Here is a 14,809-nt window from a genome sequence, read left to right as displayed (position 1 = left end):
ACCTCTGACGTCGTTCTGTCCACTGTTTGTGTGTTCCCTCAATAGAGGGCACCTCTAATGTCACTCTCTCCATTGTTTGTGTCTTCCCTCAATAGAGGGCACCTCTATGTCACGTCTCTCCACAGTTTGTGTCTTCCCTCACTAGAGGGCGTATCTAACATCGCCTAACTTCTTTTCTCTGTGTAGGAGAGGAGGCGCGGAACCTCAGCGGGAATCCCGATCAGCATCTGTCCCTGTCGTGCCTCTTTTGTTGTCGCCGCTACATTTGGCCATCTCGAGCGTTCTCCACGGCTCATGGCGCCCTACTACGCACTCAACGGCGAGCGCCACTGCGTTCGTCTCGACCGCGTCGGCTGGGCGGTCGCGAAATACGTGATCCACGTTCGTGCCGTCTGCGGGCCTCTCCACGAGGTTAGGTGGCGCCGGTGGTGCCGCAGCGTAGTCACGATGTAGGTGGCGCCGTGTGAATGACTGCAGTGTGGTTAGCGATGTAGGTGGCACCAGTGTGCCCCAGCGTAGTCAACGATCTACGATTAACGAAGACATCGATGCTCGCACTAAGTAGTAGATGCTCAGTAGTGGTTTGCAGCCTGCAGTATGCTAGTAGATGCTGCAGTCATTAGTAAGATGCTCCAGTAGTAGCTAGATGCTGCAGTAGTAGTAGATGCTGCAGGTTAGATAGCTAGGATTTTTTGGGTGGTGCCAGTAGTAGTTGGTTGCTGCAGTAGTTAGTGATGCTGCAGTAGTAGAAAAAACAAAAATAAAAAACTAGATGCCTGCAGTAGTAGTTAGGATCGCCTTCATGTAGTAGTAGATGCTGCAGTAGCTAGTTGTGCTGCAAGTAGTAGTAGATGCTGCAGTAGTAGTAGATGCTGCTATGTAGTGTAGATGCCTGCAGCTCTAGGTAGATCGCTACATAGTAGTAATTGCTTGCAGTAGTAGTAGATTGCTGCAGTGAGTAGTAGATGCTGCAGTAGTAGTAGAAAAACGCTCGCCAGTAGTAGTAGATGCAGCAGTAGTAGTAGAATGCTTACAGTAGTAGTTAGATGCTGCAGTAGTAGTAGATGCTGCCAGTAGTAGTAAGATTGGTGCAGTAGTAGTTAGATGCTGCCAGTACGTAGTAGAATGCTGCCAGTCAGTAGATAAGTATGCTGCAGTAGTAGGTAGATGCTGCAGTCAGTAGTAGATGCCAGTAGTAGTTGATCTTGGCAGCTCAGTAGAGATGCTGCAGTAGGAGTAAGATGCGTGCGAGTAGTAGTAGGATGCTGCAGCTAGTAGTAGCAATGCTGCAGTAGTAGTAGATGCCTGCAGTAGTAGTAGATGCTGCCGCCAGTAGTAGTTGATGCTGGCAGGAGTAGCAGATGCTGCAGTAGTAGTAGGATGCTGCAGTAGTAGTAGATGCCTGCCCAGTAGCTAGTAGATGCTGCAGTAGTAGTAGATGCTGCAGTAGTAGTAGATGCCTGCAGTAGTGTTGATGCTGCCAGTAGTAGCAGATGGCGTGCAAAAGTAGTAGCAGATGCTTGCGTAGTAGTTAGATGCTGCAGTGAGTAAGTGATGCTGCGAGTAGTAGTAGAATGCATGCAGTTAGTGTAGTGCTTGCAGTATAGTAGATGCTGGCCCCGAGTAGTAGTGATGCTGCCAGTAGTAGCAGATGCTTGCCCAGTAGTAGTAGATGCTGCGTAGTAGTAGATGCTGCAGTAGTAGTAGCATGCTGCAGCTAGTAGTAGATGCCCTGCAGCCAGTACGTAGTATGGATGCTGCTAGTAGTATGCTTGAGGTCGGTGGCGAATGCGCTGGCTGAGCGAGTCGTGTTGCCAGCTTGACTCGGATCGAGTTCCGCATGACGCCGGCGTCATATACGCGATGGGAGGAGCGATGGCCTCTTGTTTCGCCTTCCTCGCCCACATCAACGAACGTTCAAGACGCCGATCATCGCCCAGCGGTGGATGTCCGCGGCCTTCTCGCTGTAAGCTTCGGCGCGTGCGGGGTCTGCGCTTCCCCGTTTCGGCTTACGGTGTATCCTCACAACCGCGTAAGCATCAGTCGTCTTCAAAGTTGTAAGGACTACAGTCGAAACGCAGAGAGACAGGCAGCTGCATTGAATAGGAACAGATCACACTGTCTATCACTCTTATCTGATATCAGTTACTCAATCTAATAGATATTTCTTAAGTGTCCTTCAAGTTTACTTTCTTCATTTTTGGCTACCAGATTGGAATTTCCCTGTTTTCTTCTCGTTCGTTTATTTGCAAAATAGAAGCTAGTTTCAACTGAAAAAGTATTCAGTAGAAAAAGACTTCATAGAAAAACTCCGATTCACCAGACTCCTGAGATGTGTCAGAGGGGGCGATTAGCGTCGTCGGTGCCATCCTAGTGCGAGTTTGGCGGGCGACGTCCGAAGCTCGAGATTCGATGGCATGACGACGCAGACAATCGACGTACCGACGCACGACACTTGACGTTTCTCCCGCCCGGAATCTATTGCAGTGTACGTCCGTACTCACGGGTGAGCGTATGATGCGTGACTTGCCGTCCATAGTCCTGAGCGGCCTGCCTGCGAATCGCGCTCGAGTCCTCCGCCTCGCCGTCATTTCGCGCTACCTGCATTGCCGTGTTTGCTGGGTTTAGGCTTCATGACGACGAGTATTTTGAGCATCTGAAAAGGAACGTTCGTGGACATGAATGTCTGATACGGAACGTCGGGGCTAGGCGTAGCTACCCTCGTCTACCTGCTGTTGTGCTCATTAGTCAGGTATGTTTTATGTTATCATGTGTGTCATTACGTACTAGGATTGTCGTAGGTGAGCCGTCCAATGTTCATCTCCACTCACCGTTCACGCCTCGTTTTGCTTCACTCTTCCTCCCTGCTCTCTCTTCCGTTGCTTGCTTCAAGCCAGTAACTTTATTAAGCCTATTAAATTTTTTGGAGCCTTGGTAGCCTTGTTACCTTGCTGTGTCGTGAGCCGGCATCGGAACGAAACCGATCGTGCTGCCCTCACGTTCCATTCTGCAGGAATGCAACTCCGTTAGTGCCGCGTTCAGCGTGTAGGTTACCGATGTTGTTGTTCTAATTTTCAACAGCAGATTACGTGGGTACCGGCTGTGCTGCCTGAGCGTTGGCGGCGTTGTTTTGGGGGGGGGGGGGGGGGAGGCGATGGAGGGTAGGTTGGGATAGTTGGGACACTAGTTGCGGGTGAGGGCGGAACGTGATTTTCCATTGTTTGGCAGGTATGGGGGGCGGGGCTGCTGGAGAGGTTGGGTAGTGAAGGGCGGGTGATGCGCCCCAAACCTGTTGGTCAGCCTGAGTCAACAGGCTACCCTGACAACGAGCGACGCAGGCGGAGACTTTTGAAGGGTAACGACCTATTACCGTTATTCGGTTGTGCGGCACTTATGGACTACTAATGTGTATGGTCACTATAACATAACTATATACTGGTACGATCACTAGGTATCACAGGTTGTCGGTATCATGTGATGGACGCGGATTCCATAGTAGCTGGGCCCAAAAGTAGGATTTGTGTGTCGGTGTGGTGCGTGTGCGTGTACGTGCACATGCGCATGTGTGTGGGTGTTGTCATTGATGTCTTTTAATATTTTAATTTCACATTTCACACCCTTTGCTGACTTTGAAATGTGTCCAGTGGAAAAAATACACGGGGGCTCGGGGCGATTTAGCCTCTGAAATGCAAAAAGGACGCCCCAGATAATGCCAAAAAAAGAGCCCCGTAAATTTGCGCATAGTAGTTCAATGCAAACCCAAAGTTAAGGTGCATTTTCATGCACGCGCTTAGCTTGAAAGTAGCCCCCGAAAAATACATTTTAATTTTTTCTCTGAATGTGTCCATACCCATACAGTTAATGTTTAATGATTCAATTCATATCACGTTTACTCGAGATTGTTTGTGATGTCGTCTCACCTGCGTCACTACCAATATCGTAATGTTATTCGGACGTCACCACAGGAGCATTAATGTTGCTGTTAAAATCTCTCAATGTTGCTGTGGTGGTCAGAGAACAGAAACATTAAGAGATTTTAACAGTAACAGCTCCCGTGGTGACGTTCGAATATCGTTTCTCTACGTTCTTCCGTTACTACTTCTACGCGTTTTAACGTGTCTCTCTCTCTCCGCTCGCCGAGCACAGCAACATCATCTACGATGAGAGTGAGCTAACACTGAAGTATCTGCGGCGCACCAATGCCAGCACCGGCGTCATCTACTCGAAGTCGGAGATATTCACCTCTCTCTTCAAGCCGCTGTCACAGGAAGCGACCGTTCTGTCGGGGACGATTGTGGCGTGGGCCGTAGCAATCCTAGGTATGAACCCCAAAATATACAAATGTGTATGTCCTACCTCTATTTAAGTGCCAGTCAGGGGAGAGTGCCAAAAGAGCATATTTTACGTACTGTTGGCCATTACATCAGCGCTATGTAACCGCCACTAAAGGGATGCGCCAAGTGCCTTTTATAAATGTGTTAATTGCTTGGATACACAGGTTTGACCAAATTCTGTAAGATGATCCAGTTTATGAGGGTATGTCCTCACTCCTCGATGTCCCATGATTCGATATTGTGACTGCAAGAATCACAAACAGAATCGTATTCGACCCATCATTAATTCATTCAATAATTGTGAAATAAGACTATAAATGGCAAATGGCAACAGACTTACCAGCGGACCTTCACAAATTCACTCAATAATTCTGAAGGAAGATTATACACACGAGAGAGAGAGAGCAATGGCCATTTCACCTTTGTTAATTAATTCCACAATACAAAACGCGACCACAGGTGGCAGCGCGATGGCTGCGAACCCTTGTTTCGTTCGATGATTTCGAAAGATTTCGAAACGTGACTGTAGATGGCAGCAGGCTTCGTCACTGACTCCTAGCGTGACCTTTATTGCAGCCGTGCTAATCCTGCTGGTGAGCATACTGTTGAACGAGATGTCGGACCAGCTGATGGAACGCAGTCCCGGAGCAATCCTGCTCGTGTCGGCACTCGTCCTGATGATAGTCATCACGGTGTTTGTCATCATTCGACAGCCGCAGAGCAAGGCCAAGGTGCTGTTCATGGTAAGGAAAGTCAAGGTGTTGTTCATGGTAAGCAATAAGATGTCCTTGTATAACTATTTGTTTGTTGCGATGCAAATGTAATGCATCCTGTGCATGTTTAAGAATGTCGCTGGCACTGTGTTAATGTGGAATAGATACGCTACAGCTGCTGCTCATGTTGTTTGCAGGTGCCGTTTGTCCCCTTCATTCCATCCTTAAGCATCTTCATCAACCTCTATCTCATGACGCAGCTTTCCATCGGCACGTGGATTCGATTCTCAGTCTGGATGTTTGCCGGTACGTAGAATCCCAATAAGTCTCTTGTCTAGGGCATGTGCTGACATCTAGTAGTCAAACTTAGAAGTATCTACAGACAGCGGCTACACATTTTCACTTAAGAATCAATAAATTTTACTTATTTTTTATTGTTTTGGATTTAGCTATAGCTAACTAAATAGGGAGGTGGGGTGTCAAAGCTACCCCACTTATGTAGGGAGAAAAACTTCAACAGGAATTGTATTAAGTGTGTGTTTGAGTGAATTAATATGATATTAATATAACAAATTCGTCAGATTCATTGCATTACTAAATTATTACATAAAAATGATTCATCAAGATGAAAGATTTCTCATGATATATGAATAAATCATGTCAAACGGCATAGATATATAGCAGTGAATAATGCTCCTGCTTGGTGTATGTGAGTGTCTTGATGGTCAATGTTCTGTGGGAAATTTATGCGTTATTTTTGTTTTTGCAGGATTTCTAATATATTTCCTGTACGGCATCTGGCACAGCATAGAGAGACGTCCGTATAGAGCATATGAACTGACAGCAGCAGAAAACGAGATTACAGCGGTAGAGAATGAGTCCGGTAATTATAGCATGAATAAGGAGAGAAAGGAAGTGAGGGAAGAGCGAGAGAGAGAGAGAGAGAGAGAGAGAGATTGAGAGAAAGACAGAGAGAGATTAAGATTGCGAAAAGGGGAGCGAGGGGAGAGAGAAAGAGAGACAGAGAGAGGGAAAGAGAGAGAGGGGATTAAGGAAGAAGGGAGAGTTGGGAAAGTGAAGTGGGAGGCAAAGAAGGAGAGAGATGGTCAAAGGGTGAGGGTGAGAACGAGAGCGTGAGAGAGAGATAGAGACCTATTACAAGACAATCATTTCTTACTTTCTGATATCAGTCATGTCTGAGAGACAGTTAAGGACTCTATTGCTCTTCCCTCCCATTTGTCTGTGTAACACTGTCTTCGTTTCTTTCTATGAATAGCCACCGTTCCAACAGCGGGTATGTGTGTTTAACTTCTCTGCTTTTATCGTAACACAGTCACTGCGCAGCTGCTTCTGTTCACACTGCATGTTATCTGCGCTCTCAATATTACCAGGGGTGAATAATAACAAAAATTAATTTGAATAAAATAAAATGTAAAATAATAGGTTATTATATACCCCTGATATTACGAATGTTCAGTTGAGGTGGTGTGTGCTCGTATGCATAATGTTGAAAGGTGTGATTTTTATGTGGGTTAATTTATCATTGGGGCATTGAGGCTGATTAACTGCATGGAGCATTAAGTAACCTGAAAACGGTGTTTATGCTATCTGCACTAATTTATATCCCATTATTAGTAGAATTAATTGGCAACATTAGTATCTAATTACCTTAGAGTTAATGTTATGTTAATTACCTCAGTGCTGGTCCCTTCCCAAAGCAACCCTTATATTTTTACCCCTCTACTGAGACCCGGTCCCCTGTGCTCATTCCTTCCTAGCCCATAATTGACCTTCATGAATCGACCTCACTGTTGACATCTCATCCATTTCTCCGCAATTCTTCCGCCACATGAAATGCCAAGCTGCAGATATCGTTGTCGCTATATAATGCAATTGCCAAAAATGCCTTTCTTACCAGGCTTGTGATTGGGTAAAACTAAACAATATAATAATTGAAAGATATTTCGATTATTTTGTTCAGATTGCACCTATAATACACCTAGGTGTTCTGCTAAATATTTGCGTTGAATTTGCTGTGTTTCCCAGCGATAACTAGCATTTATTTTGAGCCATGTCTAATACCATATGACGTGTTACTTGTGTAATAAGAGGACAATTCTGTCTCTACGGAACACAACCACTGCACTGCATTACCTCATGTGGGTTTGACAACCCTATCACTCGACGTTATTGAGCTATAAAAACATAAACCTATATATATTAAATATTGGGCGTATTACTTAATATAATTGTTAATATTAATAATAATTATCATAATTAAACTTATACATAAATGAGTTGAAAAATATAAATTTAGCGATGCACCGTGTGTGACACCAGGTGGCGTTGATTGTTACAGGGATTGGATTACTGAGCGAGAACCTGTCGCAGCCGTCTGGCACGGATCTAGACAAGAAGACAATCGATCCCGATGCCATCCGAGCAGAGTTCGGCGAATCTGAGGCCAACTGAGCGCCACCTGGCGGGTCGCGTCGATAGCACGAGGAGATGATTGGGGCGGGTGGGCATGGTATCTGTGTAGATGTAGCAGCAGCAGTATCGGCACGTGTGTTCCCCCGTGTCCTGAACAAAGGAGGGGAATCCTGGATGAGCTTAAACATAACCATAACCTTCACAACTCACAGTTCGTGCGTGTAGGTGTCGAGTTGCACACATACCAACACGCGTTTGTTCGGTTGCCCACTCGATCATGAACCACGCTCAGCATGCAAGCGAGTTGGTCTGGTCGGCCTGCCGCAGGGTCCGGGAAACCAAGATTAAGACTAAATCTCATTTGGAAGAAGAATTTTCTCATTTCAAAAGAAAAATCATTTTGAATGATCTCATAGTGCAAAACCCTGTTATGAGCATGGAGTGGAACCTCAATTTCAAGTTTTTCCAACCATATAATATGGTTGTGCTGTTATTATGCAGCGGAATTTTTTTTTATGCAGTTTTTTTTTTTTGAGGGGAAGTTTTCAGTTTTTAGATAAATCTTGAAACTTTTTTGCAAGTTTTCTAAACAGTAGGAAAAATCAAGGAAATACCAGGCATTTACATGTGAATATGCATGTATGCGAATATGCTTGGCCATTATTGTTTTTATTCCTTAAAACTACCTAGTTATGTGTGCGTGCGTGCATGCGTGCGTGCGTGCCTGCGTGTGAGTGTGCCTGCGTGTGAGTGTGCATGCGTGCATGTGTGCATGCATGCGTGCGTGTGTGTGTAATGCAGTAGCACTAATATATTCAACAATGATGTTAAACTGTCATCACTGATTGTGTGTAAATGTCTGTGTATGTGTGTGCGCATTCGTGCGTGTGTAACAGTAAGCACTATTATACTAAAACAATCGTGCTAACGTGTAACTGTGGTAGATGGAAGATATTCTGTTCAGTTTTAAACCAGTGCAATTATTATTTCGTGTGAATGTGTGTTTCATGATGACTTTCTTTGCCATGGGTGTGGTATGTATATGTTGTAAGGAAGGACATTGTTATAAATATGTATGTATTCATGCGTCTAGCTGCATCGTCACAGTGGTCACGATGCACTTGTCGCAATATTCTCAGCAGCATAATGATTGTGATGTACATCACCACGCGACGCCCACATGTTGGCCGTGTCATCAGAACCCAGGGCCCATTTTCAGAAACGTCATAGTGACATTCATCAAAGAACAGGAAAATGGTTATGACATCGTAAGCATAAAACGTCATATTTTTTGCACAACACTTCATTTGAAAAATTTTTGATAATTTTAGACTTTGATGTCATAATAACTTGTTGAGATGTTTTTGACCATGGGCTCCAGTTTTCTTCCTAGTCATGCTAAGCTAATATATCTCGCAAAGATTGCTTCTCGGAAGCTTACAATTTATAAGTAATGGGGAATTCATTGTTAACATGACAGTGATTTGTCTCACTGGGATTGGGTGGGTAGCTGGGGTGGTGGTTGCGGAGGGGGAGGTTTGTGCCTGAGCTTGTGTGCGCGTATGAGCGTGTGTTTGTGTATATAATATTTGTGTAGATATAGCTTTAGTTGCAGCTATTAGTTATGGTAGCTTTGGAAGGTAGCTTATCACCGTCTGTACATTCAGTTAATTATTCGTATATACCTATAACTTTAGAGCCGGGTAAACATTAACGTTACTGTAATGCATTATCTTGGGCTGCTTAAGTGAGTAGTAACGTAGTCATTCTATCGTAGAACAATGACTCTAGCTGCAATATATCCTCACAACCTCATAATGATTAGTCTTCAAAGTCCAAGAGACTGTCTTGAAGACGGAGAGAGACAAAGTTGATTAAATAGACAGATCAACACGGTGGATTGCAGTACAAAAAGCTTTAATATTACAATTAACCAAAGAAGAAGGTGGAGAATTCTAATGTCTTATATGGAGTGACAGACAATATGCAACGCGGTAAACTTGGGCGTTCATTTGATCACAGAGCAATCTCTTATCTAACGCGTGTCTTTGCCTGGTTGTCTGCTGTCAGCGTCATAGCACATCGTAAGTCTTAATTCTCCGTCATTGTTCCATGTAGTAGACATTGTTCTACGCAATTGATGAGGTTCTATGTCACGAACACTGTTCCACATCACAGATATTGTTCCACATCTTGCACATTACCCTACGTCGTACGCGTTGTTCTACATCATGCACGTTGTTCTACGTCACGCACATTGTTCTACGTCACGTACATTGATCGTCATTGACGTTATACGTCATGCACATTGTTCTACGTCACGTACATTGATCGTCATTGACGTTGTTCTGCGTCATGGGTATTGTTCGTCATTGACGTTGTTCTGCGTCATGGGTATTGTTCGTCATTGACGTTGTTCTACGTCATGTACATTATCTCTACATCACGGACGGGCAATGCTTTACGTTCACGGTCATGTTATCTTACTGAGTCTCTGCAGCGGTGCGTTTAATTGTCGGGGCCAAACTTAGGCAATGAAACAGATGTAGTGCAAGTCGTGGGAATTATCATGAAGTTACTCCTCTATTAGTAACGCGTGGTCTTTTTCATATACGTGCACGAGTTCTGGACGATATAATAGGATTTAATTTTTGTTACTTTCGTTATCTACTCCTAATCTTTCTGTTATGTACTCCTAATGAATTGGCGATATTACCAAGTAAGATAATCTGTCGATCTTTCTTGTACATATACTTGATTAGGTTGTGCCATGAACACGTGTATATTGCACAGTTGGGGAATGTAATTTTCACTTTACATGCATTCATGGTTGGACTGACACTTGATTCAAGTCCTTCTACTGTCGCTTACGCATATAACTGTCGCATTGGCCATGTTGCAGTTATTAACTACACTGCCTTTTTACTACAGCAAGATCGTACGTAGGTTACGACATCTGTTTCATTCTTATATATACATACGAATTTCAGTCGTTGTTTGTGTTTCTAGAATGTGAGTTGCAGATGGAAAAGTGGAGAAAGTGACTAATAAAGTTATTTGTTTGCAACATATCGTCTTCTATACTGCCGCATACCATATGTAGCGTTTGTGAACGCGTGTATTAATGTATTTCAGCGAGACATAATACGTAGCGTGAATGTGGTGTGGTGGAAATTTGTGTGCGTGCGTGCGGTCTATGAAGAGTGCATTAACAACATACATAACCTTACTGAATGCACTTCTGATGTATATCATGAACATATTAATGCCCATACATGGCTATAAATTTGCTGATGGTATATGTATATCTGGCTTATTATGACTGATGTGCGCTTATAAATAGCTTGCCGATAGATGGCGTGGATGGTCGTTAAAACCAGAGCACATAGTGATTTATGTGCTCTGTTAAAACTCAGCAGAGTCGGGCGAAGGTTCTATTTTGTATGCGCGAAAGTAAACACATGTACTATACGCATGTACTCAAACAATAGAGATGTGTTCACGAAAAGTTCTGAATAAATGTCTGGCTGATTATGTTCTATACAGTAGCACATAATTATGCACTCACACGATGGCTATGTTCATGGAGGGTTCTGAGAGAATGATGCCTGCAATAGCATGTTCTACTATACAAAATAAAATATAGACTGAAGCAGTAGAAAAATGTACACGGAATGATCTGAGTAAATACTGTCTGCGTGCGGTATGTTCTTTGAGAAATGGGAAGCCCGCCCGTTGTCCTGCACTGTAGTCATGCAGATCTACGTGCCTATATGCGACACGCGACTGGACGGACGTGCCAAACCGCGTGTTGTGTCACTGAGCTGTATGCAATAATTAGTTATTATAACTTAGTGGATTGTGTCAAAGCGAGCGCGCATTTGAAAGCTTCCCCCGCTAGATGGCAGGACACAATCGTTTCCAATGGGTTCGCTAGCCTTAGAATTCCTTTTTGGTATTTCTATATACAGAAATTCTATTTTCGATGGCAATTTTCGCGTAATTACTATGAAATATATTGCATATTTGACTGAATTTCCTGTTGATGTTTCTACGTTATATAACATATAGTAATGGATAGGTAAGACAACACAAGCCCAGTGTCCTGCCAGGCCACGTCGTCGTATATCTATAAGTAGAGTGAAAGATTGCATAAATCATGCATAAATATAACAAAACACGCGGTTTGGCACGTCCGTCCAGTAATGCCGCTATACAACCATATACCACTTAATTTGTTAACGTACCGCATCAAAGTGACTTCGCTACGCGCTTTTACGCACGTAGCTCTACCTTGGTGGTGCTTCCTTCAGAGAGACCGAGAGACCTGGTAACGAGAGTAAATGAACTAAATATTTAAGTTTTACGTGGCTGCGGGAGTAAAAACCCATATAAGACGCAAGTGCGTGATATACTATTATACACGAGTGTTTCTTGAGGCTAAGAAACTGCATATATAGGTTTACGTGCTCGTTAGCTTCACTATATATACTCAGTTACAAGTCGATGGTATGGTGGTGGTAGTAGTCACTGTACGTAGTCACATGCGTAATAGAGGCTAGACTGTAACTCATCTGCCTTTATGTAGCACCTGGGTTCCCGCAGTTAATGCAGAGCATAACGTGTCTGAAATACGGTCGTTTAATCCACTCCTTTACAATACGCTCAGACTCGTCCCCGACTCAGAGAACTCAGAGATCGAGTTCGGCAGTGAATCTAAATACTGTCGGCAATATGCGTTTTTTTTTCGCAGCTATGTATACAGGTATTCTATAGGTGTGCGCACATACAATGTACGCGCGAGTCACGCCTGCCTTCCGGGCATCTAACCCCGCGTGCGCCACCGCCCGTCTGCGTTCCCGTCTTCATTCTCGAAATCATCGTCACTAAGCATATATTCGTGTGTTCGTCGGAGTTGTTGGCAGAAGCGATAACGGCCGTGATAGATGCGTGTCTCTCTCTCTTTCTCTCTCGCTACTCGCTCCGCACCTCACGCCCTCTCGATGGGCCGCTACGTCACTCCGCACCTCACGCCCTCACGAGGGGCCGCTACATCACACCGCACCTCACGTCCCCACTAGGGCCGCTTCGTCACCGCCCTGCACAGCACGCCCCCGCGCGGCACCCCACGCCATCACGCCCGTCACCGCTGCGGGCTATATTCAGACACGAGCGCCACGCTGCGGTCGAGCGCGCTGTGAGCGAGCGAGCGTGGGGCCATGCATGTATTCATCATTCGGTGAGCGGGAGCGAGAGAGAGAGCGCGCGTCGCGATCTACAGAGCAGCTCGCGCACACACACAACACGCACACATACATACACACGCGTAACGTTGCAGTAACTAGTCTCAGCAGAGCTACGTACATAAAGAGTACATACGGAGTGCGAACGCATCTCCTACTCTGCCGTGTGCGAGTGAATCATCGCCTGCGATGGCGATGGGAACAGTCGGACGCGGGTTCGTCCTTCTCCTGCTAGCAATCGTTCTCCTGCTGGACACCGCCGCCGGCCTAGAGTTCCAGGGAAGACCGAACGGCTACGCGCGCTATCCGAAGTGGACCGCCTGTCACAATGCGTCGATCAGCTTCGAGTTCAAATCCCGGCAGAGCAAGGCTCTACTCATGTACACGGACGACGGAGGCACGTACGATTTCTTCGAGGTGACGCTGCACCGCGGTAAGGTAAAGCTGCAATTCCACATCGGATCCGAGGAACGGAAACGCGTCGCTCGCATCGAGGGCGAGCGGACGGTCAACGACGGCGGCTGGCACAAGGTCGAGGTGCGACGAAACCGACACGACACCTTGCTCATCGTCGATGGACACGTCGTCGCGCGACAGTTCCTAGCGACCAACTTTACGTTCGGCAACTACGACACGAACAGCGATGTGTACTTCGGCGGCGTGTCCGGCGTCAGTCCGCACGCGTTCGCTCTGCCGTCGGTCATCTACGAGCCGCCGCGACTCAACGGACACATACGCAACGTGTTCTTCTCTAATTGTTCGTGTGGCGCTATCTACCGGCCGGCGTTGGTCGACTCGGACGGCGTCGCTACGTATCCGTTGGAGACGTGCGAGAGATTCACGGCGAGGGAGCCTTGCTCGGAAGGATGCATATGCATCTCACAAGACAGGGAGCCGGCCTGCGACTGCGAGCTCATGAAACAATGTCAGCCAGGTAAATAATTCAGGTGATGTCATAACGTCAGCCAGGTAAATAATCCAGGTGATGTCATAACGTCAGCCAGGTAAATAATCCAGGTGATGTCATAACGTCAGCCAGGTAAATAATCCAGGTGATGTCATAACGTCAGCCAAGTAAATACAGGTGATGTCATAACGTCACCACCAAGTAAATAATACAGGTGATGTCATAACGTCAGCCGAAGTAAATAACTACAGATGCTATAACGTCAGCCAAGTAAATAATACAGGTGATGTTATAACGTCAGCCAAGTAAATAATACAGGTGATGTTATAACGTCAGCCAAGTAAATAATACAGGTGATGTTATAACGTCAGCCAAGTAAATAATACAAGTGATATCATAATGTCCTCCAATTAAATAATACAGGTGATATCCTATAATGTCATCCAGGAAAATATCCCAGGCGATGTCATAATATCAATCAGATCATATAGTTATACAGAGATGTATCTTCATGTATCTATATTTATAGCTATATAGATATATATATATATATATTACGTCACTACTGATGCTATGATATCAGTCAGGTTATTTATCCAGGGGCGCGGGAGCACGCAGCCAGCCATACTTGTGTGTACTCTGGTATCGGTTGGATGTGCCGCATTCCCGATGCAATTGCCCTGCACTGCTACTGTTAAGTATAGAATAACCCCTTCCCCCTACACACACCTAGGCTATAACTTTAGCGGCTCCTGCTGCTGCTGTGCTAACAGGGTTGAGACGACGCGCATTTTGAAAAAATGCACGACGTCTGGGTCGACCACTGCTGCGTGGCGCGGTTATTGAATGTTATGTACAGAGGTTTCAAGAATTCTATTATTAGATGTACATTGTACCCGAGCAATGTAGTAACAAATGTCTCACTGGAACTATCTATCTGGAACTGGCGCTATATATGCTCTCGTCACACAAGAGCTCCTGCTATACCGGTAGTATACGTAGCTTATTACTCGAGCGTGCTATCTCTCTCCCCTCTCTTTCTCTCTCTCTCCCTCTCTCTCTCTTTATCGCTCTCCCTTTATCTCTCTCTCTATCAGCGTTCAGCGCCTCGTCGTAGTTTTCAATTCTTTTCACTGCATTTATAATCCGGCTGGAGTAGTCCGGGAGTCACTCTTGCGC

At 45.2% G+C, this 14,809-nt stretch overlaps 2 protein-coding genes across 2 annotated transcripts in view; both read left to right on the top strand.

The window, feature by feature from the left end:
- The window catches only part of LOC106809701 (cationic amino acid transporter 2-like), a 35,396-nt gene extending 24,375 nt beyond the window's left edge, over window positions 1-11,021 (top strand). The window contains exons 12-16 of the mRNA XM_014812870.1: window positions 4,147-4,319; window positions 4,911-5,077; window positions 5,245-5,353; window positions 5,817-5,930; window positions 7,407-11,021. Coding sequence (XP_014668356.1) covers window positions 4,147-4,319; window positions 4,911-5,077; window positions 5,245-5,353; window positions 5,817-5,930; window positions 7,407-7,519 — 676 coding nt within the window. The 3' untranslated portion in view covers window positions 7,520-11,021. The remainder of the gene's footprint in view (window positions 1-4,146; window positions 4,320-4,910; window positions 5,078-5,244; window positions 5,354-5,816; window positions 5,931-7,406) is intronic.
- Window positions 11,022-12,737: 1,716 nt separating this feature from the next.
- LOC106809700 overlaps window positions 12,738-14,809 on the top strand; it is a 67,785-nt gene continuing 65,713 nt past the window's right edge. The window contains exon 1 of the mRNA XM_014812869.1: window positions 12,738-13,657. Within this exon, the coding sequence (XP_014668355.1) occupies window positions 12,913-13,657 (745 nt within the window). The 5' untranslated portion in view covers window positions 12,738-12,912. The remainder of the gene's footprint in view (window positions 13,658-14,809) is intronic.

The sequence above is a fragment of the Priapulus caudatus genome, unplaced genomic scaffold, assembly GCF_000485595.1.
Source record: "Priapulus caudatus unplaced genomic scaffold, Priapulus_caudatus-5.0.1 Scaffold378, whole genome shotgun sequence".
In the NCBI taxonomy this organism is placed as follows: domain Eukaryota; kingdom Metazoa; phylum Priapulida; class Priapulimorpha; order Priapulimorphida; family Priapulidae; genus Priapulus; species Priapulus caudatus.
The sequence above is the reverse complement of the archived record's forward strand: the minus strand, read 5'-3'. Positions and strand labels throughout refer to the sequence as shown.